The following is a 25,350-nucleotide window of genomic DNA, read 5'->3' on the forward strand; positions in this document are numbered from 1 at the left end:
GATGTAGAATACATTCGGGAACTGCTGCGCCTTCTGTTTGCCTTCTTTTTCAGAGGCCTAGGCCTACGGCAGTTTTCTCGAATATTTTATTCAACAGGGAAATATATAATCAGAAGCTTGTGCAACTAGACGTTAATGTCTTTTATGAGTTGGACCATTACCACCTTAGGCTACGTTTTCCCAAGAATAAAGGATCCATGCGCGTGCCTATGCTGCACAAAACAAAAACAACTTTGACCTTTGACCTCTTATCAGCAAAATGGAGCATTGAAAAGCATAAACAGTGTATTCGCCACGACAGTGATGAAAGTTAAATCCGGTTCGAAATCGTAATATGATCTTAGCTACATTTCACAAATATGACGAATAACAAGACAAAGAACGCTAGCGACGATACTTCAGCATCATCAGAGACAGACTGTCGGCCAAAACCCTCGAAAAGAGCCCGCACCAACAGCGGGAACGCCACACCGGGAACGGTGGGATCCCTGGCATCGTCAGCTGCCGACCACGGGGCCATGGCTACGGCGGCCGGCCTTGCCCCGGTTACTCCGCTCCGAGATAACGCCGATGATGTTAGTGGAGGATTGTCGACGGCACGGAGGGTCCGCCAGAGTTTAAACCTACAGTCTACAGCTGGTGGTGGTGAAGGAACTCGACATAGTACGATATACACTGGAATGAAACTTCTGACGGATGATGACGGGGTTGGTGTAGGGGGAAAGGGGGAGAAAGGACACTCGTCGTCGGCCAAAAACAAAAGCACATCATCATCATCAAACATTTGTAGTGAGTACTTGTCATGATTGAATGTCAAAACTGCAATAATGTGATTGTACATAACACTCTCTGAACAGTAAACATTCCTTTTTCAGCACCACGATTTGTTTTGTTTATGACAGGGTCAGGGTACTTCTAGAATCTATACATTAAAGCCATTATACACTTTCGGTAAACAGTATTGTCCAAGTCCCACACTTTGTGTATCACAACTTATATATAAAACAACAAACCTGTGAAAAGTTAGGCTCAATCGGTCATCGGAGTCGGGAGAAAAAAATGGGAAAACCCACTCTTGTTTCCGCGCGTTTCGCCGTGTCATGACATGTGTTTAAATTAAATCCGTAATTCTCGCTAACGAGAATTTATATTGTTTTACCGTTTTCTCAATAAGTAAAGCATTTCATGGACTAATATTTCAAGAGAAGTCTTTCACCATTACCTTTTGTAAACCCTGTAAATTATTTTTAAATCTGTGAACTTTTTTTTTTTTTTTTTTCTGTACTGAAAGGGTCCAATGGCTTTAAATTAAGGCTCCCACGGGGGGATAGATTCTAGAAGTAGGTCAGGGGAGGGGGGGAAAAACTAAAAGGGTTCTAATTTTACTAACTTATTTTAGAGTAGACCCATATAGGAACTGGGTGGGGCACTGCATGCTTATCATTTTCAATGCGATGTGATTAAATCATAACCCTCCTTATGTCAGTGTCGGTGACAGTTAGGAGAGTCACAATTATCGCAAAAAGTAAGTACACCTGCATTTTTTTGACATCTGCAGTTCGTACTGTGGTTTGTACTGTCTTTGCACAGCTTTCTTTCTTTCACAATTTAAAGAAAAATTGTGGGGAAAACCCTTCTTGACTTGGATGTGTGCCCATGACCTCTCTTGATGTTGCATTTATCAGCTGTTGAAGCTGATAGCATAACCCCAAAGAAACCATGAATGGAGGAAATGAAGTTCAGCCGGCCATACAGAAGCAATTGTGCTGACTAGTGGTTAAATGTAAACTACATACACTAATATGCTGACCAATTGCTTCTAAAGCTTTACAATTGCAATGAAGAAGTCTCCTGGCACAATGTCTGGGCAATGCATAAATTTCTAAATGACCAAGCGGTATCTTGCCTGCCAGAAAGGTCCTTGAATGTACAAGGGTAAACAAAGGTTCCAGGGGTGGATTTCACAAAGAGTTAAGACTAGTCTTATCTCAAGTTAATGTAGGATGAGTTAGGGCCTACTCGTCTTAACTTAGGACTTTTAATATCTCATAGGATAGGTCCCTACCTAACTCTCTGTGAAATCGACCCCTGGCCTGTTTTTTTAGATGAAAATGTCTCAGGTGGGTCAACTGGAAGGATTGTTTATTAAAACTAAAGGTGGCAATGATTTGGTACAAAATAACAACAAAAAAACAACAACAACAACAACAACAATACATCTTTGATATCGCTGGAACAGGAGGTCATGAAATGTCAATCTAATGGTCATCATTTGCAAACCAACCAAAATGTAAATAATGAGAAAACCGCAAAATCATCCGCATTCCCAATATTACCCAAAACAATTTGTGTATTGATGTAATGCCAGATATGAAATTTTGCATTTTGATACATGTTATACCAGATACAAAATTTTGTTTAAGACCATAATTATTTATAAATTTTCTGTCACTAAAGATGGTTTAAACAGATAATGAGATTCAGATGGATAGAATTAGAAAACAGACACAAGGGTTGACAGTTGGTCAGGCTGGTTTAACTTTATTGATTTTATGAAAATATGAATTGCAGCCTACTCACTCTCATGCTTTCAGACTATAGGTTAGAGCGTGTAGCATCTTTCCTACATGGTTATTCATTTATTAGCTTGGCCATAGATAGTGGAAGTCAAGGCTGGCCAGCTGTGCTTCTCTGTTGACATGTTTTTGTTTGCTCAGTGTTTGTTGTACCCTTCACACCATGTGTAGTTGTTCCCAAGAGTTGTTCGTGTTGTAAATTAAATATGATATCTGCACAAAGTTCATATTTGGGGCTCTATGACCGTCTGGCTGTCCGGTCCTTCTGCTGATGGTCAGTTTTGATTAATGAAGGTATTGGAGCAGTGGAGGTACAGGATGGCTGCACAAAGTTCACATCTCAAGTTCACTCGGCATCGGCCGCGGTATCAACCGTCCGGCCCATTCTGGTGTCGTTCAGTTTTGATTAATGGAGTTATTGGAACAGTGGAGGTACAGGTTGTACAGTAGATGGCATGCACTGTATGCAGTGGAGCAGACATCACCTAATACATGGCAATTAAAATGCTGTGACACAGACATGTGTTGTGTCCAGATGAACTGTTATTATAATGTTGGCCTGTAGGCTACTGTGTACACAGTTTGTAGCTTGTGCACTGTAAGTGCATGATGGAAATCTTTCAAAGACAGTGTATGTTTACCATGTGATGTACACATGTGCATCTGATGAGACTTGCACATCCTGTTAGTTAAAGTGTTATGCAACAAGCAGAAACTCAGCCAGCTGTTTTTACATTTAATCAAGACTGAGTGGATTTATAATGTCCTATGTACTGGTACATTGTATATTTGGTTTGCGGTAACACATAATTTACTTGCTTGGTAGATTATGTTCTTTAGAGAACTTGTCTTGCTATTATATTCTACTAAAAAGTACTGAGGAGTAGGTTTGCAGAATTTGGGAGAATTCTGTCGCTTGTGGACTACGATTTTCGGAATTCGGCAGACTTCACAGTTCTGAAAAGAAATGTCTGCTTATTAACTGCTTCCTGGGCATGTTGCATCAACTAAGTGGTCTTGCACCTTGCCTGTGCTGTATCTCTGTTACCAAACCTTGTGTGAATTTCCCCATTTGAGGAGTTTTAAACTGAAGCACCTGACCGGCAAAGGCTGAAGTGCAATGATCAACTACCTTGGAGGATTTGTTTCCCGCGCCGAATTTCTTATCATGAGAGGAGGGGAACCAGTGTAATCTTCACATATTTGTTTTTCAATGGGGAACTTCGGATACTGATTCACAACATCTCACCAGAGTTAACAACAAGATGGCCAGCTTCTTTGCGAAAATCCATGAGTTCATCTGTTGGATATTAACAGTATTGTGTGGTTGGACCGCTCAGCGGGTCTACAGCGATGATGAATTAGATGTTATCATAGCACCATGCGTGACCGATGACTACATTCGTCATGATGCTGTGATTCAGACGGATGGGTTTGGTATCTGTGTGCAGTGTGAGGGGCATTTAACACCATGGTTTGACTGGAGATATAGGACTAGGAGTAAGGACAAAAACAACTATTTTTGGAATCAATCAATCAATCAATCAATCAATCAATCAATCAATCAATTAATCAATATAACATTTATTTCCACATTCACATAAAAGCATCATCCTAAAAGCCGAGGCTTGTGTTTGATGTGCCATTACAACAATACAAAACAGGATAACAGCACTAAATAGACAAATAAATTGGTTTAAAGGCAGTGTGGACACTATTGGTAATTACTCAAAATAATTATTGGCATAAATCCTTACTTGGTGACGAGTAATGGGGAGAGGTTGATGGTTTAAAACAGTGTGAGAAACGGCTCCCTCTGAAGTGCCATAGTTTTGGAGAAAGACGTAATTTTCCACGAATTTGATTTCGAGACTTCAGATTTAGAACTTGAGGTCTCAAAATCAACCATTTAAACGCACACAACTTCGTGTGACAAGGGTGTTTATTTCTTTCATTATTATCTCGCAAGTTCGATGACCGATTGAGCTCAAATTTTCACAGGTTTGTTGTTTTATGTTTATGTTGAGATACACCAACTGTGAAGGCTAGTCTTTGACAATAACCATTAGTGTCCACCGCCTTTAATCCTTTTAAAAAGGTAGACAATAAAACTAACCTGTGAAATTTATTTTCAAAAGGTCATGTTATTGAGACACCCCCAAAAATCTGGAGCAGTTACAAAACATGTATGGCATGTACCCCAATGTCATGTACAGAGCTCCAATTTGAACGGAAGATTCTCAAGGCCACGGGGGGGGGGGGGGGGGGGTGCTCAAAATTGGTGACAGACCAGATATTTTTTATACAAAAAAAAAAAATAGCTGGAACACCTGAAATTCAGACTTTGCAGGAACAATAAAGGTCAGAATGCATACAAGCAATATGGATTTTTTCCAGAATGGAATCAAAGGGCGTTACATCGAGCCTGGGGGATATGCAAGAACGCATCAGTGATCAGAACCTTCTAAGTTCTATTCAATCTAAAGAATAAACTGTTTGGTTGTATCATCAGAGCAAGGTTGTAAAACCATTGCATTAACAACAAAGTTAACATTTTCAACCTTGTGAAAGGTATCCTGTGATAGACAAATGAACCAGATAAAGAGGTAATGTAAAGCGCATTGATACGGTTATTTTAAAATTTGCTACAAGAATTAGTGAATTATTATGATTTTAGGGGAGGCTTGCAGTTGCCCAATGTGACACCCTTAGTTATTGTTAAAGACCAGTATTCCCACCTGGTGTATTTTAACATAATGCATAAAATAGGACTAAACAAATCTGTGAAATTTGGACTCAATTGGTCATGGAAGTTGCAAGAGAATAATCAAAGAAAAACACCATTGTACCACAAATTTGTGTGCTTTCAGATGGCTACAAAATGCTTCAGTCCTTCATTCTTCTAATCAGTTTCAAATATTTGAGTGAGAAATAACCTCTTTCTTACAAACTACATTACTTCAGAGGGGGCCGTTTCTCACAATGTGTTATCAACAGCTCTCCATTGCTTGTTGCATGCAACATTTTCTAGAGTACCATTGTGGATCTCATGTCCCTTGGCGTTTTTGCTGCCTTGCTTCGTGCTTGCGTTGTGCCTATGAAAATTTTCCTCTTTTTTTTTCATCGGGCAGTTGCATGCCTGCAAGTAAGTTTTTATGCTAACAATTACGTTGAGTAAAAACCAATAATGTTAAAAGTAACTTTGATTTCTCTCCCACATAGGGCCAGAGTGGATCTGGGATGAGCAGATGATGTCCGATGCCTGTACCCAGGCCCAGGAGAGTAAAGGGGCACAGGTCTGCTTCCATCAGGACTACAGCTGTGGGACGGCTGCCGCTAGAGGGTTACAGCCAATGGCAGAGGGACAACACTACTGGGAGATCCAGATGGACTCCCCTGTCTATGGAACAGCCATGGTTATTTGTTTTTCTTTCTTCTAGATGATCATTTTTGAGGGAACTTGGCAAAGTCCAAGGGGATATGAACACCAAGCAGGCAACAGCCAGTTTGTCTCATACAAACATTTTTTAATGTTTATGATTATAGATCGTATTGAATAACCCCTTTTTTGCTATAAAAGTCACCATCTTGTAGGTCAAACCGTATACGCGTTCAAACGCGTACATCAATGAAGCACGGCTCACGCAGCATTCCCGGTTTGATTTCTATGGTACAAGCACGTACAAGCACACGCTCGCAGACGCCATCTTGTAGGGCATATATTTGAACGGTGATGTCATATTCAACCACGGTGATGTCATATTCAATCTTGGGGGAAGGAAATCTTGAGGGATTCAAAAGCGTCCCTGTGAGAACGTATTTTGAAACATAAGCAGATCTTGGAACGTAAGCATAGCTTGACTCAGGATTGAAAGCGTAACTTCAAGGAACGTAAGCAGATCTTGGAATGTAAGCAGAGCTGAGTAGCTGCGTAGCTTGAAACGTTGACATATCTTTTGGAACGTAAGCATATCTTGGAAAGTAAGCGTAGCATCTTGGAACGTAAGGGTAGCTGCGTATCTTGGAACGTAAGCGTAGCTTGACTCGGGCTTGAAAACGTACCTTTTGATATTCTAGTGTAACTTGAAGGAACGAAGACCTAAGCGTATCTTGGAACCTAAACGTAGCTGCGTAGCTTGGAACGTAACCAATATCTTTTGGAATGTAGTCGTAACCATATCTTTTGGAACAACTCATGAGAAATTGCGAATTTTGATTTGTGATCAAATTCCTGCTTGGTATAACCACTTTTGTCGCTCACGACTATTCACAAAAACTTTTTACAAAACACAACCATGCAGACGTCAGTGACACAATTTTTCAATCATTTTACTTATGCGCCTTCGGCAAACAATATGTCACGATGCATCTGGGGCAACGGGAGTAAGTTTCGCGACTAGTATCGAAATCGCAGTTATTTGAGGCGACTATAGTCGGGTCATAAATTCCACTAGTTGCCCAATTTAATCATTACCTCAAAAATAACTCTTCATTCACAGAATTAAAAAATAATACTTTGTTTGACAAAATTATGCTTTGAGGGAATTTTGTTTTATCATTATTTTTATTTCAACCTTTTATAAAAAATTCTCATAATTTGTTTAAGCTACTCACACAATAACACTGTCAATATAACAAAATGCGGTATTCCTACGTTTTGACATCATCAACATCACCTGAAAACTCATAACAAAAAAAAATTAGGGGGCCATGAAACAAAATGGAGCAATTGGAACGTTGCGATTATAAGAAACAACGGATTAGACACCCGCAAGCTGGGAGTTCATAGCGCACGGGATTTAACACCCCCAACCCCCACGAGACACGGCGCGGCATGGGCGGTACGTGATATTCCACAAGGCTAACGTTCCGATTGCCCCACGCCGAGGGGCCATACAAGCGTCCGTTACACGGACTCTCTGAATGCTAATCTTACGTTCGCTTTTTGACCATTATTTACGATTTCAAATCGTCACGTATCCATATACTGAATAGGCAGTCTATACTTGAAATTTCACTGATTTCCTTTTAATAGGCCTAATGTTGACCTTTTAACTCGATCTAGTTTGAATAGTCATCTTCAATTTGTCACGTGATATGAATATTGCATACATTAAAAGTCATTTACATAGTCTGGCCACACCTTCAATTTGCAAATGTCCAAGACCTTGGTGAGCACAGACTCTAGACATGGCGAGATCTATAAATCAGAGAAACAGAGCGCCCGCTAGCGTTCGTTCATTACAAGCGTGTTCAGTTTTTGCCGTGCATTATCGGAACGTTGCTTGTTAATGTGTGTGACCGCGCAACACCAATGGTCTTGGAACCAAGACTACCATAAAGGTTGCGCAAGTTGCGTAAAGTTTTGTGAAATCAGCCCCTGGTCTTTAAAGGCCCTGTTGCAATCCAGGGGTAATTTTGTAAATGTAACTAAAGGCAACCAATCGCACTATACATGCAAAAGGAACATTGATCGTATTTTGCTCTCCCTAAGAAAGTTTTTGTGAACAGCGATATCCCGATAATCCACTGGCTGAATGCCTTTAAACACCACGCCCCTTCTAAGGCAAAAAGTGGCCAAGATACATGCACAGTGTAAGAAATGCTGTTTTAACAATCACATCCATACATAGTATGCCTTTAAAATGGAAAAGAAAACTACCTCAATTTACCAAGAAATGAGCTTTTATCAAACTTATTTATGGTACATACAAAGGATTTAAATTTTGTTGTCTATCAAATCCTTTTTATTTCAGATGATAGGAATTGGTACTGGGCAGATCGATCTTTGCCAATACGCACACACCTTCTGCAACATGCTCGGCAGCGACACGAACAACGAGAGCTGCGGTCTGTCCTATACGGGTCGATTCTACCACGGCGGCGCTCATGGTAGATCCTACTGCACAAAGTTCGGCCAGGGAACAGTCATTGGCGTGCATCTGGACATGTGGTTTGGCACACTCACTTTCTACCAGAATGGAAAATGCCTTGGTGAGATTATCGTGATGTTATTTGATTATTGTTGAGTTTACCTTTAACCCTCCTACTATTAGACCATTGAATGTCATCTGCATGGATTTCACAGGTGCCAATTTACCCCTGGGTAATGAGATGCAATTATTGTTTTTTTGTTCAAAGGCACAAATGCTATGACCAGGATTTGAAACCACACCCTGATGATTCAGTAACCAAACTTGAGTCTGATTCACTAAACCACTCGGCGACGACACGCCACATGAATGGGTTGCAGGCCTGTATCCTTTGTTTTTGAAAGGGCAAGGGCACCAAGGCATTTCCTTCTTGGTAAAGGGCACCCTATGAGGAAATTGTAAAAATTTTTACTCCCATGATTTCAAGGGCACCAAGGCAATTACCAGGGGGGCATGGAAGCAATCGCCTGCTATGCCTCCGTGAAGTATCGGGCGTGGGATTGGTCAACTCACTGACAATTGTTACACAACAGGAGGGTTAAGTCCAATGAAAAAAACACATTTAACATGAAATGTTTTCCTCTACAGGTATTGCCACCAAAGGACTCCTCGGCAAAGTCTGGTACCCCATGATCAGTTCAACAGCAGCAAGGTCCAGCATGTGTCTCCAGACTGCGCGCTCCTTCCCCTCCTCCCTCCAGTTCTGGTGCTGTCGAACGTTACGCCGGGCCATTCCTGCTGAACTCAATGTGGTCGAGGCGCTAGACTTAGCGCCGGGCATGAGAGCGTTTCTGGAGGACAACCTGATGTGGTTGCTGGACTCGCACAGCAGTGGAGATGTGGACGTCCTAACTAGAGGAACGCAGACCGATCTCAGCATGGCAACCCATCAACTCAGTAATGTACCATTGAGGAGGCAGTCACCAGGCGCAGGGATAATTAGTGAAGGTCAAGGGTCATCATCACCCAGTTAATGAGGTCAGCGATATCAGAGGTCAAAGGTTCTCTGTGAGTCCCCCTTGGGTTTGCTCATGGAAATTGATGACCCTCAACAGAAGACACAGTGACAGTTGGTGACACTTGCAATCAGTGGCTTGTTAGGCCTATATGAGAGTTGCAGTCACGATGACGGTTGGGACAAATGTTATGACAAAGCAACAGACATCATCAGCTGACAATGATGTGAGACAATCGATGATGGGGTCAGAGTTATACCGTAGATGATCTCTTCCTCCATGTTTGCAGACTAAGTTTATTACAGACAAACCATTGAGACAGCCACTGTGTGCACAGACAAAGCAAGGCAATTTTGAATCACACTCTTAGATCTTAGGGCGATTCATTTGGAGAGTGAACTAGAACTAGAGAAATGGTACATTGGAAAGGAGTATACAGCAATCCTGTGTTGTACTGTGCCGCCTAGCAACGGCTTTAGGGGGGTTGGTGGCCAACACAGCGATGATCTGATCAGTCACAGGTTGTTGGACTTTTACTTTGCAAATCGCTCATACAAAAGAATTATGGTACCACTGCAGTGTCTGCTGCCACCAAGAGTTAAGTGAAGGATTGCTATTATTGAGTCACAGGACTCGGGAAGGTATTGAGTGTGCAGTGCTAACACACATCGGTGTATGGGTGAAAACCAAAATTAATATGCTATTATTGTCTCATTAATGACAAAATAAACATGATTTACAACATCTTGCCAAAACCTGTTCACATTATGTTATTAAAAAAATTAGTATTGTTGGGAATGCAGACATCATGTACAGTATAAAATTTGAAGGGCATTTAGGATTCTACCAGGCAACAACACCGTGACTGCTATGAAAGTTAAGGCCTGGTACTCACGTTTGTTACAAATAAAATTACATAAAAGAAGCAAGCTTGTGTACATGTTACATGTCATTATTGGCAACTTTTGAAGAGGGAATGATTTTCATGGCTCTGTTTTTATCTCAAGCAGAAATCTGTGATTTTTACCAGAAAAATCCTCAATCAAGGAGAATGAAATTTTGCAGGTTAAGCAAGAAGTTTTTGTTTGGGCATGTTTATATTTCACGTTCCTAATAGCTTTTGTGCTTGCACAGAAATTCTGTGGTAAGCAGAGAATGGTGATCGTAAGCGCTGTTTTTGGTGAACAGACATTTTTCACAAAAGTGTGCAACTTTGTGACAACCAAGAAATAAGGATTAATTTTGCATACACAAAAAACACTTAGACTGCGGTGCAAGGGTTATTCTTCTAACTGTAACTCACTATCCCTAGGATTATAAATGAGATAACTGAAATGTGAAGTAGTGTTTTATTGCCTGGAACTGGTTGCCAGGTCTCAAATTTGGGTATCAAATCCAAAAGACCAAAGGGCTTGTTGCTCAGAACGTTTATGAGCCCAGAATTGTTCTACCAAGACCAGTTCAGCTTAACAGGCAAAATGTTTTTATTAAAAACAAGCACAAATGACTTATTAATAACTTATAAGATAATATTCATCTCAATTGTATAGGGGTATACATTATAGGCCTACCAGCATTACTTAATAGAATTGGAAGGTGTTTATCAGACTCAAAGTCAACATTTGAACTACCTTTTCTATACATTTAAAGATATTAAAGTGAGGTTTTATTATTAAATTATCAAACAAGACCGCTGGACTTGTCCATTAGTGAGTTTGCGGCCCGACACTAAAACTATTGGCGTCAGGCCTGTGGTCTAGTGTAAAGCTTGAGCACTGTTGCCTGTGAATTGCCTCTTGAGTGTGACGTAGCCGTTATGGTACTTTGGTGAACAGTATCCTCAGAACTACTAAGCAGATCAGCGAGCAGGATTTGTTTATTGTGGAAAACTATAACGACTGATTTTTGTCACCAGGCTAACTTAAAACAGTGTGAATTAATTAAGATTAAAGTCTGAAAGTTCTCATCCCTACGTGATAAGAATTTGAGCTAAAATAATGGGACAAACAGTATTAATTAATAAAATAATAATATCAAAGTCTTTGATATAGCGCATTTACTACCATTACAAGGTACTGAAGGCGCGTGTATACAGAAAGATGGGTCAAACCCCTGGGTCAAACTGGGTTATTTTACAGGCCTTACACAACACATGGGACCAACAGCTTTATGTCCCATCTGAAGGACGAAGCAATGGTTAAAGACACTATTGGTAGTTACTCAAAATAATTATTAGCATAAAACCTTTCTTGACTAGAGTAATGGGCAGAGGTTGATAGTATGACACATTGTGAGAAACAGCTCCCTCTGAAGTGACGTAGGCCTAGTTTTTGAGAAGACGAGGGTGTTTTTTTTCATTCATTATTATCTTGCAACTTCAATGACCAATTGAGCTCAAATTTCCACAGGTTTATGAATGAAGGTTTACTCTTAACCGCTCGGCCACGGCACTTTTAACAAGTTAATAAATATGATTTATAAAATATAAAGGTTTAAAGATAAGTTATAAACTTAGACCAATCTTGAGATTTCTCAGTAGACCCTAAAGGTCTCTAAACCAAGCTGCTGTAGCCAGATTTAAAAACAAACTCTTTGCAGATTCTGATGTCAGCATGTAAATCATTAAAATATTTGTCATGTTTTAGTCGTGGACCACCAATTTGGATTCAAATCATTCATGCACAACTCCTCTGAAATCAAGTAATAATAATAATAATATAAATGCACCATCTATCTAGTGTACAAGACCATATTCCGAGGCAGAGAACAAAAAACAAAACATATATAACAAAAAAGAAATATAGAATAAAAAATTATACAATAAATAATCTAACTCAAGACATGTAAGGGGCTAAGTGTATGAGGAATGAGTTTTCATTAAGTTTTTAAACAATGGAAGAGAACTACAGCATCTGATGTTATTAGGTAAAGCGTTCCAAAGTTTAGTAGCACAAGCGGAAAAGGCATGATTGCCATACGATGAGGAAGTTCTAGGAATAGTTAAAAGGAACTTTGCTGAAGACCAAAGAGTGAGAGTGGGCGTAAGGTACAAGAAGATGTGCAATGTAAGGCAGAGTTAAGCTGATCCGATCAAAGTACACCTAAAAAGTTGCAATACCATGAATACCACAAAGTTTTGAAATAATTAGTTGGTGAGTCGGGCCTGAAGAGGGTAGACATTAAGTCCATTATGGTCACATGACTAATAAACATGTTTTTGCTTTTTTGGTTGTTGCCAACATTTAAACAAATATCTATGTTATCCTTAAACTTAAATCATTCGGTACTTTGTGATAAGGGTATACACTCATTGAGTTTCATTGTGGAATATACTTGTAAATACTGTAAAACATTAAATCACTGAAATGGTAAAGAAGAAAAAAACAGGTGCGTATATATAGTCACATGGTGTCTTATTTGCGAGTGGCTTTTTTATATTTACTTATAAGCGAACGGTCAAGTACAAAAAAAAAATAAAGGAAAATGTGAAATAATGACTCGATAAACACTCTTCCATTTAACAAATCATCTTTTATTTCTTCAAGTAGATGTTTTGGTTTTTATGTTTTTACAAATGAGTGGATTTGACATAGTATACATAGAAATAAAACTTTCTTTTTACAATATAAAAAATAACCTTTAAACCTGAATTTGTAACTTTTTGAAATGACACTTTTGTTGTACTTAACCCATACTTAATTTAAAAACAAAATGTTCCTTACTTGTCAGCATCTGTGTCAGCAGTTTGCTCTCTCTTTTTACCTCTGAAATAGAGGACTGTTAAATATCTTGAAGATGATGAAATGGAATTCAAAGATATTATTTGCCCTAAAACTAAACAGTTGAACATACATCAAAAATCAAGAGCAGGCCTTTGGGTCAAACATTTCATTTCACACTGGCTTAAAGTTGTTGAACTTTTAACTTTAAAAATATATAACATGTCCAATATCAAGAGCAGGCCTTTAGGTTAAACATTTCATTTCATAATGGCTCATTAAAATGACATGAGCTGCAGCTTGAGGCTTACTTAATTGTTACAAATATATCTTTGTTCAACCCCAAAAATATATATTGCCTTTAAAACTTGCTTGATATTAAACGAGCAAAAGAGAGCTGTTGTAAACATTGTGAGAAACGACTCCCTCTGAAGTAACATAGTGTTTTAGAAAGAGGTAAATTGTCACTCAAATATTTCAATCTGAGAAAGAGTTCAGGCCTAAAGCCTTTCTCAAGCATCTGAAAGCACACATATTTGTGCAACAAGGGTGTTTTTTCCTTTCATTACTTTCTTGCAATTTCAATGACCAATTGGGTCCAAATGTCACAGGTTTGTTATTTTATGTATATGCTGGGGGTACACCAAGTGAGAATACTGGTCTTTCATAATTACCAATGTGTCCAGTGCCTTTAACATGAAGTTGTTATTTCTTTAGAGTGCAAGACCTGGGTCGTTTGATGTCACGAGAGTGTGGACTCGTTTTGGTCAGCTCTGGTCCAACTTTCAGAGTGGTGGCAACTGGCAAGTACACCCTCTCCTTATCTGAAACAAAACAGAAAGGGGATTATTTAAAACATCATAAAGCAGAAGGATACATATATACAGTACTATCCTTTGGAATGTCATCTTTGGACGGGGGAATTAACTTACAAGTCCAGTGCCTTTAAAAAGTTGTTCTTAGAGTGCAAGATCTGGGTCGTTTGACGTCATGAGTGTATGAACTCGCTTTGACAACTCAGGTCCAACTCTCCGAGTGGTAGCAAGTACACCTTCCCCTCTCCTTATCTGAAAAAACAAACAGAAAGAGGAACATCTCAAATGTCATAAAGCACAGGATAAATATATTTTGTTGAATTTTTTTTTTCTTTTTGAATAGTTTGTTTGTATTTTTGATTTTATATGTAAAAATTACCAAATAAATATCACTAATAGTAAAGAATATTTATAAGGCGCCAAAATCCACCAAATGAGGTGCCCAAGGCGCAATAATATTATCCTTTGGACTTTCATCTTTGAGAGGGTAAACCTATTTTAATTTTTGAAAAGGGCACTTGTATTGAAAAAATCTTAAAGTCTAGGGGTAACTGATGATGGGGCACCAAGGCCTACAAACCGGGGCAACAGAGCCCATAATCTCCCGGGTAATTCTAAGCCTTGTTCTTTTGAGAAAGAATCAAATAGTTTTGTTAACTGATGAATTAGTCTTACCACAATATCCTGAAGTAGTTTTCTTGCTTCTTGAACAGTATCACATTGAGAATAGGCCTGTTAATCATTTAAAAAAAAAAAAAAAACAGAAAAGCCCTTTTTTTATATAGCCATTTAACAACTTCTTTCATCAATTTGGATATCCATTTAATAAAATTTTCTTATAAACATGTAGACATACAGGGTGCATTTGATTAGCTTCCCTGGGTCGACCCAGTCCGCCCCCGGTACGTTCGAATAGCTTTGACATCATCCCAGGGGCTCACCCGGGTCAGCCCCAAGTGCCCTGCTTGTGGAGTGTCACTTGGGGCTGGCCCGAGATGCATGATGTCACCACGAGAGGCCGTGATCGTTTGATTCAGGGGCTAATGAGAGGGAGCACCGCGGGTTCAACCCGGGGAAGCTAATCGAATGCACCCAGTATGAGTCAAAGATCGCGGGTGATATTTAAAAGGAGAGTGGCATACCAGCAAAGATGGAAATAATGTCAGTCACAAGGTTACAATATTACAATTGGATATCAAATGAAATAAAAAACATCCAGACTTATTTACCTGCAGCAGTAGTCTTGGAGATGGGTACACGGCAATGATGGAGGACGATATCTCAGGACTGACGTTACGAAACTGCTGTAGCTGCTGCCGCCACACCTTGAGTAGACCCTTGCCGTCTTTACTAACCTTCACTCCTCCTGCCCACTCTGTGTCAACATGGAAGGAGAACGTTGCCTTGTCCCGCTCTCGTCTAAATTATTTTAAAAAAGGGTTGAGACCGTTACACATTGCTGAATAGTATGGTAGATGGGTGTTTAAAGATTTGCAGTGTGGAAGAATTAATTATAGTAAACTTGCGGGGACAACCATGTTTTGGCATACTCCTGAAGACGAGCTGAGTAAACTATTTGAAACGTCAAGACCAAACCGGGTCTTTTCAGAGTCAACATCCTCCCCAAAATGAGATTTTACACAGTAATAATAATAATAATAATAATAATAATAATAATAATAATAATAATAATCATCATAAGTAAACAGTTTTTATGAAGCGCAACAGCAAAATGAAAAGCATAACAAAAATTAGAGGATATTTCCCAATTTGAATAAGCCTAGTAACAAGTTTATATAAAATTAGGCCAGACCAGCTGTTACCTAAATGAAACCATTAAAAACACTACAAACAACTAAAAGAAACTGTACTATTACGGTAAAACTAGTTATTAAAAATTAACAATTAAAAAGTCTAAATGATATATTTAAATACTAAAAAAATAGTTGCACCTGCAAGTTTACTATTTATAGGTGATTCTAATTTTTAGTTTGGGTAGACCTAATAAGACATTCAAATGTTACACTTTCTAGTTTGGCATTGTGCAGCCATGTTTGAAACTATTCAATCACAATCAATAGTTGAATCTTAAAACTGATAAAACCTAAAATAGATACATGTATACTTAGAATGTTAAACAACATGAAAACATCAAAAAGACATATCAGATACCTACAGGTATTAATGGATGTAGAGGCATGGATGGATAAATAATACTGTGCATGCAATTATATTGAGTGAGACCACAAATGTTACAGAAAAATGGAGGAGAAATACATATTAAAGCAACAATGTTGTTAACGAATCAGAGCAAGGATAAAATGTAAATACAGGCTAAATAAGCTGGAAATAGGGGTGGGGTGGGGTGGGGTGGGGTGGGGGTGGGGGTTGGAGCAGGTCTATGCACACAATAATAACGACAGTTATAAGTTATATTCCTCAAGGCACCAGACTACTTTCACTCATAGCCATATGAGAAGCAGTGTCATTTACATTTAAACAATAATTTAACAACAATTTGTAACCAAGCAGAATTTATTTTCCCCAAACTATCAACCCTTTTACTGTCTGACCAAACTGGGGTTTTGAGTGATATATCAACTTTACCAGCCTGCAATATGGTATCGTGTAGTGAATGCATCTGCACAGTACACAGTCAACCCTCCCACTGTCTGACCATTCAATAGTGACATAGTAACTTTACCAGCCTGCAATATGGTATCGTGTAGTGAATGCATCTGCACAGTACACAGTCAACCCTCCTACTGTCTGACCATTCAATAGTGACATAGTAACTTTACCAGCCTGCAATATGGTATCGTGTAGTGAATGCATCTGCACAGTACACAGTCAACCCTCCTACTGTCTGACCATTCATGACAGATGAACTACACAAGCCTACAATATAAACTTGTGGTGAACGCATAATACAGTTATGTATTTCAAAATGTCTGCTATCGCACGCAACCCACACAGATGTTTCCAAATAGTGGTCAACTTGAAAAAAAAAAATTATTCCAAAGTGTAAACCGATACTCAAAGAGAACGCTGTATACTTACTTAAAAGGTGTCTCAGCGACTGACTTGGTGAACATGGCAACAATGTCAGCGACCTCTGTTGGTGTCTCCACAAAGCGGACATTACATCCAACATGAAGCTGAAGATCAACCAAGGCCTGCAAGACAAAATTACTTCACTCCTGATTTCCTACCTTCCGCTCAGTTAGTATTAATAAGCAGGGCAGTTATTTTCAGAACTGAGAAGTCTCCCGAATTCCTACAAATCTACTCAGCAGCAGTAGCAAAGTCTACCAAATTCCGAAAAATCTTCTTCGCACCAATAAAACACATATTTATTATAGCAAGACAAGTTCTCAAAAGAACATAATCTACCCAACACGTAGATATACCTAGAGGTGTTCCCGCAACCCAAATATACATTGATACCTCACCATGCAATGCCTCAAAACAACCTTAACGTAAAAACCATATGCAAGCAGGCTTTTCAATGCACGATAACACAGATATCTAGCTGTAGCCGTAGTATAGCTGTAACCGCCATTTCAGACACAGCCTTGCATTGGTTTAAAGGCAGTGGACACTATTGGTAATTACTCCTCATTGGTTTAAAGGCAGTGGACACTATTGGTAATTACTCCTCAAAATAATGAATGGCATAAAACCTTACTTGGTAACAAGTAATGGGGAGAGGTTGATAGTATCAAACATTTTGAGAAACAGCTCCCTCTGAAGTGAAGTAGTTTTCGAGATAGTAATTTTCCGAAAATTTGATTTTGAGACCTCAGATTTAAAGGCAGTGGACACTATTGGTAATTACTCAAATTAATTATTAGCATAAAACCTTTCTTGGTGACAAGTAATAGGGAGAGGTTGATGGTATAAAACATTGTGAGAAACGGTTCCCTCTGAAGTGCCATAGTTTCCGGGTAAGAAGTAATAGTGTCTAGTGTCTTTAAACAGGAGACAAATACTAAATGGCTTCCCAATTATAAAGGTTTACAGGAGATGAACTGACCTCTTCCATGTCCACCCTCGTCACGTTGGTAGTAATATCCTCGATGGGTCGCTTCTTGCGTCGTGTCTTGGCGGTGTTTACTGGAGGGTCACTGCCGAGGACTGCTGAGCGAAAGTTACGCTGTTTGGAGTTCTTCTGGAGTCTGTTTAGAATTGATGACATTGAAGAAAGTTTCACAAAATAATCCTTGCATAATTTTAGCCAAAAAAAGTTGTCTTTTTTGGAACTGTTTATTACTCTCATTTATTTTTTTATTTTTATTTTTTTGAATAAAATATGTAGGGGGCTACTTTTTCTTTACAAAATCAACATTGAACTTCTGTTTCTTGAAATTGAATGTGAGGAAAGATTCCACTACACCAACCCCAACCTCAAATGTTTCTTTACCTGAAGTATTTTTCCATGCCTTGAATAATGAAAGTGACTGCTTTGCCGTTCAACGTTTGTTGGACATCATTGGCGTAGGTCTTCAGTGAGTCTGGCCCGTGTAAACTAAACACTCCTTGCTGCTCCTGTGAGAATAGCCATCAAGCAGTAGCAATAAAAAACAAAACAAAATGACTTAAAGGCAGTGGACACTAAAATAAATGGCCCTCTGAAGTGACTTAGTTTTTGAGAAAGAAGTAATTTTCCTCGAATTTGATTTCGAGACCTCAAGTTTAGAATTTGAGGTCTCAAAATCAAGCATCTGAAAGCACACAACTTTGTGTGACAAGGGTCTTTTTTCTTTCATATTTATCTTGCAACTCCGAAGACCAATCGAGCTCAAATTTTCACAGGTTTGTTACTTTATGCATATGTTGAGATACACCAAGTTAGAAGACTGGTCTTTGACAATTACCAAACGTGTCCAGTGTCTTGAAAAAAAAAAATTGATACGGTCAGGATCTTGAAGTACATGTATGTTCAAGGCCAATCTCAGGCGTAGTTCACAAGCCTCGAAGTGTATTGTCAGATGTTCATGTTAGCTGCCTACAAGCTTCCACGAAAAAAATGTACGGTGTTACTTACTTGTTTGAATATGTAGACCATGTCGACGAAGCTAGCAACAGGCAGAAGGACTATTGCTTCACATTCTTCTTTCTTTTGGTGTAAGGTGTTCAGCTGTAGTGGCAAACGAAACAAAGATTAACAATTTGTTTTCAGCCAGTTTACCTTTGAAAAAGAAAAAGTGGTAATGGCATTTTAAACACCATCAGAGGGTGTTTCCTTGATGAGCGGTTAAGAGCACTGAACTCGAGCTCTAACATTCATTTATAGAGCGCCAAAGTCAAACGTCTGCTCTAAGGTGATGAGACACAGTTTTAAAATGTAATTTTGTGATAGTAAAATCTAGAGACCTCGAGGTGCACTACAAGTTCCGATGTTTTTGGCTTTTAACTTTTTAACGTCAGCTGAATGAATAATTCTAATTCGAATTCGAATTTGAATAGTTATTAAGCCTGCTGGAAAAGGTGAACTTTAAGGAATAAGTGAGCTGGCATTTCTATTTTGTACAGGGAGCTTATTCCACATTTACCTGTAAATCATCTCCGAGGTTATGCTCCATGACTTGTCTCCTCCATGTGACGCTTCCGGGGATGGGTTGAGACTCGATGGCCATCTTACTCTCTAGTGCCTGGAGTTTGGTCAGCAGTATAGCGCCCCCAGTGTCCTCTAGCAGCAGTGGATCGGTGACGACGGTTACATACTGTGGAGGGATAATCATAATGGAACTGGTTGCCAGTAAATGGCCTTGTGTGACATGGCCCTTACACTTTCCCACCTTTAAAAGAAAATTGTCTCCAAAAGTTCCCAAAATAGGCAAAAGGTGCAAAAACTAAACCTTTAAAAATAAAAATTTACCAAAGACAATTTTACAAGATGTTGTATCGTAAACTTTGGTGTGATCTCTGGCTGTACATCAGTTACAGATTGACTGGATTCTGACTTAAACCTCCGAACAAAGATATTGACAAAATAGGGAGACATTCAACATTGGGCTAGATAGCGCAGTAGGTAGTCCGCCTGCACATGAATCCAGAGGTTGAAGGTTCAAGTCCTGCTCTTGTCAATTTGTCTTTTATCAAACCCCAAATTAAATAAATAATTCCTCACCTTCATACATTCTTCCGGCCTTTCTGATTTATGCGCCTCTCTCAATGCCTAAAACATAACAAACAAAAAGTATTTAAAATTTCCATTTAACTTTAACATTCAAAAGGACTTTAGTTTTTGACAAACACTGAACACCTAACCCTCCAAATGAATCGTATTCAAAAAGTAATTTGAATTCAGAGAATTTAAAACTGTCATTCATTCATCCAAATGGCTTCCAAATGACGGCTTTCCAAATGTTCCTGTCCAGCATGCAGTTGCCTGTGTCCTAGCAGGTCAGGTTGGAGTCTTCACATAGTTGGTTAATGTATGTCTTGTTTGGCTTTCCTTTGTTCCTCTTTCCATGTATTGCCAACAAAACTATCAACCATCACTGGGCCCCCGCTTTCGATCTTATGAAAGCCTAAACATTTTGGTCTTGAATTAACACAGAGTGTATAAGTGGGGTCTATTTTAGTTTCTGGAATTGAAACCAGGGATGTTTCAAAAGCAAACTTAATCACTGTAGCTCACAAAACCTGAGTAAACCTGTGAACAACGGTGCTTGCTGTGTGAGTCAGAAACACCGGAGGTTAACCCCTACTCTTTCAGTGTAGCTCGCAAGCCTATGGAAACCCGTAAAAAAGGGTACTTGCTATATGAACCGGAAACACCAGGGTTTATCTCTGCTCTTAAACGATAAGTGTTCTGCTGTCGATTTCACAAAGAGTACAGGACTCGTCTTATCTCGAGTTAGGACGAGTAACTCATTCTAACTTAGGATTGATCTTAAGGTCTGCATGCTACAGTGCAGGGTTGGGACTCGTCCTAAGTCCTAAGATTAGTCTTAAGTTCGGAAGAGTTTTGTGAAATCGACGGCTGGGTTATTAAACTTCTTTTATGTGCAATACCTATCCTAGTACCCTTGACATTATGACTGTATCTTCCTCCACAGATTCTAAACCAGGAAATTTGCTTGAAAGTAAAACTAGTTTGTGGGAAATAGTTACCTTTTGAACTTGAGCTTCTCTCATCTTGAGTTGTTTTTTCTCATCTTGTTGTCTCATCTTTAGCTGCTTCTCTTGCTCCTTCAAAGCTCGTTTCTCCTATAGTTGCACACAAATTAAAATGTTGATAATATTATTACATAGCTTTTATCAACCTCACTAGATGAAGATGATAAAAAACAATCAAATGACTACATGTATGTCCACTAAAGCTTCTGATATGATTGTTCTTGCACAAAAAAACCACTGGGGAATCTGACTGGGTAAATTTTAGTTAAACTTTTGGGGTGAACAATGAAAAATAGACTAAGGTTGAATGACGGCTAACTCTGACTGGCACCCCAGAACACAGATAGGGAGACTGCCAACGTTATATTTAGATAATGTGTACACATCATCTTGATCTCTGATGCCAACAGCTCAGAACTACAGGCTTTAAACTATGCTTTAAAAAGGGCACATCATTTTTCTCTGGTATGCCACATCTTTGAGAAAAATGTAAGTTTGTATTTGAACCTTGCAGAGGGCAAAACAGCAAAAGGTCAGAGCACCATGGCAATTGATGTGGGTGCCGAAGGTTATTTCAAGGCCTAAAACTACACTCTTACCAGAGCTTTCTGCTTCGCTGTCGCAATTTCCTCAGGGCACCTCCTCGCCTTCTTCTTGGAAGGTACCAGATCCTCCTGAGATGACTCCCTGAAACCACTACTGTGACTAGGCTCCTGTCTTGAGTAACCATCACTATCTCCTTGGAAGCTCGCTGACGTCCCATAAGAAGCTGTTTTCATAGAATCATCATCCTCATCATCCGATATCTCATGGTACTTCTTTTGTCCGTGGTTTGTACTCGCGGAAACAATGGCAGGTTTCAGTGGCTTAGTGTTTGATAAATCAGACATGTGTTTTCTACTCACTCCATCATGTGCTTTCTCGTCTCGAATCTGATTGGACAGTGTATGGGGTGGGTGATTACCCCGATTAATATCGAGTTGTTTGCTGCGAATGCGGTGGAGCAGGGACAGCGTAACACCCTCCTCTTCGTCGTCGCTGCTTGAAATCGCCATCGGAGTGAATCGATCCATGATGTTGTCGTCGTCTAACGATAGATCTTGAAGAGGAGGATCAACCGGATCAAGATGCCTTGGACTTCTTGGGCTAAGAGCAGCTTCTTCACCTACAAACTCTTCACTATTATTGTCTCCTGTTGGGGAGTCTACTATAAACTCAGAAATCTGATCTTGGACTCTGAAGTTGAGACCACTCTCAGACTCTTCCTCCAATACGTGAGGCGAGGCCTGATCTGTTAAATCAACAATTGGCGATTTACAATAATCTCCACTTGTTGTTTCAATATGTTCACTGCTTGGCAGTGATACAGGGCTCGTTGAGCCAATATCTTCAGCTGGATGTAAGCATTCAAAGTCGACAACTGCAGAACCGGCCTCTGAAATTAAGAAATTAATTGTCATAAGTTGGTTTTCAAGTTTATTAACAAAAGATTTGAATACTGCAAAGCCTAGGTGGTTAGTAGAATTCACTACTTTGTGCAGCAAATAATTGTAATTGTACAAGTAATAATGATTAGTTGGCATATTGAAAACTTTATCATCATAGAAAACAAGACATAACATAATCTTGATAAATATCAATGCCTTTTCTCAACAACTGTCAGCTTCTGAAATCCTTATGAAGTTTATTAAGTTTGAGCTATGATAGTCGTGTCTGAGACCGAGTTTTTGGCTGATGAGACCACGCCAAGTTTGAGTCACCAAAATTGTAATTGAGTCAGACTCGAGTTCGAGTTGTGAAAGTTGTGTCCGAGTCCAAGTCTTTGCCGATTAGACTCAGTCAAGTTTGAGTCACCAAATTTGAGTTCTAAAATTCAAGCCAACAAAATTGCAATTAAGTCAGACTCAAGTCCAAGTTGTGTCCCAGTTCGAACCTTTTGTCGATGAGACTGGCTCAGTCAAGTAAATTGTTTAGAGTCAGACTTGAGTCTGAGTCGTTGAATTGAGTGCGACAACACTTAAGAAACCAACCTTGTGGTGATAGAGTCAAATCCACATAGGGTTTACGAGGGCTACCTGTATTAGGTAACAGGTTCAAACCGTCATCTATGATGACAACGTTATCGACAGCAGACTGAAACCTTGAAGCACCTGTTGATTGAAGATCTTGGTGTCCACCAGACGTAGACAAATACTCTGAAAAAAAAAAACATACAAAAGAAGAAGAAATAATTTAAGAACTTAGGCTGTGGTGTTAGCAAGAATGCAAAAAAAACCCTTGGGCATTCAAATGGCTGTAATTTTCAAAATCATGAGGTTTAAATTGTTGAGTCAAACCCCTACCTAACCAAGGGGTGTTGTGGCGCGTTGTGGCCGAGCAGATAATTGTGCATTAGCCACTTCTTCCTGTGGTTCAAAAGTCAGTTATCATTGTGTTACCACAAAGCTTTGCATTTAAAAAATAAGTTAGTAACTAGGTTTCCTTGCATAGCCTAGCAAATGCACAAAAACATGGTCAACAACAGTGAACATTTCCTTTTCTAGAAACATAATGGTGAACAAAAACCAAAATAGAGCAAACCTTTTTCAAAACTGGTCCCGCTTTGTTGTCTAAAACTCAGATGAATTCCGACATCTGGAAGATCATCCAAGTCGCTATCATCATCGTCAACTGGTGCGGCTTGACAATGATAATGACCCTTATTCTCACCCAGTCCGTCACCCCTATCGTCAGCATCTACATCTACACTTATAACGTCTACCCTTGTATCACTCTGTGTATGACCCCTTCTGCTCTGAGTTTCTTCTTGATTTGATGAAGTGAAGGTGGTGGGAAATGTTTCTCTTGTATTTGGTGATCTTGAAGCTTCTATGGGATGCAGAGACGCTGATGTGCCAAACAGAAACTGAAAAAGAGAAATAATGAGATACTGTTAAAATCTGTTTTGAAAAGTAATAAATATTGTTGTTAACTATTATTATTGATGCACGTAAACAAAATACCCCAAATAAACATATTGCTAACTAGGCCAGCAAGATAAGAGAAGGGGTTTGCCTCGGTGTTCTCCTTATAATACCTAGATTCTAGAACTATGAAGTATGTTCCTATACCGTCTCCTTGAGGAGACAATTGTGAACAACAAACTTTACAGTTCTAGAGGTAGCAGTGGTAGTGCGTTTATCTCCAATAACTATTTGAAGGCTGCACGAAAAAGGAAGAACTTGGAAGAAGCATCCATGGAAGAAGCAAGCGGTTACAAACTAATGATAATTTAATGTCAAACAAAGAATGAAAGATAAAATGGAACATTAGCATTTGGATAACTTTCCGTATGGCGCCACCACTTTTTCACTTATTTTTACAAAAAAGGATATCTCATTGAGGTATTAGTAGGTAGATACTATTATTTATATCGAATATCGAATGTAAAAAGTGGTGGCGCCACACTGAAACTTTTCCGTTACATAAATGAGAAATTAAAACAGCAATAGCATACAATGCTGTAAAATAGATTACAGAAACAGCAGTAGTTTTAAAACCAATTGTTTATGTTAGTTTAGTTAGTCAAGATAGTCACTCAGTTTCAATCAAGTGAACTTAAATTAAAAAAAAAGTAAAAATGTAAAATTATGATCTTTTTCAACAACAAGTAATAACTCGCAAATCTCACAAGCCATCCACTTGATACTTACACTTCCTTCAAATATTCGGTTGATAGTTTCCTGGGGGTCTCTAGTCACGAGTAGATCTCTTTGGATTTCATCCCTTGAGATGTCTGGACATATCATTGACACCTGCAGGACCTGACTGTCATAAGAATCTTCAGCCATTTCGCGGGATCTACTTTGTACTTAACCTGCCGATAGAGGGCGGCAAACAACATGTCATAGACCTTATCGCAAATACCAATGCGCAAGCGCAGACTGTTGAATGAGGTGCATTGTGGGATATATATGAATCAAATTTGTAATCAGCTAGACCACAATGCACCTAATTCCAAGCTTTACGCGCGCGCCCCAGTATTTGCGAAAAGGTCTATTACCCCCCCCCCCCAAAAAAAGTTCCTTTTTCTCTCATTGTGTTCAGTTCTCTTACCTTCATGATCATCAAAGTCATTTTTAACTACATTTCTTTGCGGTAAAGTCGCTGGTTAGAAGGAAATATTATCACAGGAAACAATGTAAAGTCCCTTGCATCCCATACACAAGTTTGCCAACAGCGCA

At 39.2% G+C, this 25,350-nt stretch overlaps 2 protein-coding genes across 3 annotated transcripts; one reads left to right on the forward strand and one right to left on the reverse strand.

Annotated features, from left to right (window-relative positions):
• The first annotated feature begins 113 nt into the window (after positions 1 to 113).
• Positions 114 to 13,855, forward strand: LOC139943953 (SPRY domain-containing SOCS box protein 3-like). Of its 2 annotated transcripts, none has more exons than XM_071940861.1 (4): positions 114 to 789; positions 5,799 to 5,992; positions 8,333 to 8,570; positions 9,098 to 13,855. In XM_071940861.1, exons 1-4 carry the CDS (start codon positions 360 to 362, stop codon positions 9,481 to 9,483), a joined length of 1,248 nt encoding a protein of 415 aa, XP_071796962.1. In that variant the 5' UTR covers positions 114 to 359; the 3' UTR covers positions 9,484 to 13,855. The 2 variants fall into 2 exon arrangements, with proteins under 2 accessions (XP_071796962.1, XP_071796963.1); XM_071940862.1 differs by lacking the exon at positions 114 to 789 and adding an exon at positions 2,945 to 4,076.
• A 13-nt stretch (positions 13,856 to 13,868) lies between these two features.
• Positions 13,869 to 24,957, reverse strand: LOC139943951 (uncharacterized). The gene is made up of 15 exons (XM_071940860.1): positions 24,820 to 24,957; positions 23,708 to 24,032; positions 23,158 to 23,322; positions 21,727 to 22,562; positions 21,122 to 21,217; positions 20,133 to 20,180; positions 19,555 to 19,725; positions 19,047 to 19,139; positions 18,423 to 18,547; positions 18,036 to 18,177; positions 17,060 to 17,175; positions 15,229 to 15,418; positions 14,675 to 14,731; positions 14,117 to 14,251; positions 13,869 to 14,008 (listed from the first exon to the last, which is right to left on the reverse strand). Exons 1-14 carry the CDS (start codon positions 24,955 to 24,957, stop codon positions 14,144 to 14,146), a joined length of 2,610 nt encoding a protein of 869 aa, XP_071796961.1. The 3' UTR covers positions 13,869 to 14,008; positions 14,117 to 14,143.
• Between the last annotated feature and the right edge of the window lie 393 nt (positions 24,958 to 25,350).

The sequence above is a fragment of the Asterias amurensis genome, chromosome 11, assembly GCF_032118995.1.
Source record: "Asterias amurensis chromosome 11, ASM3211899v1".
NCBI lineage: Eukaryota > Metazoa > Echinodermata > Asteroidea > Forcipulatida > Asteriidae > Asterias > Asterias amurensis.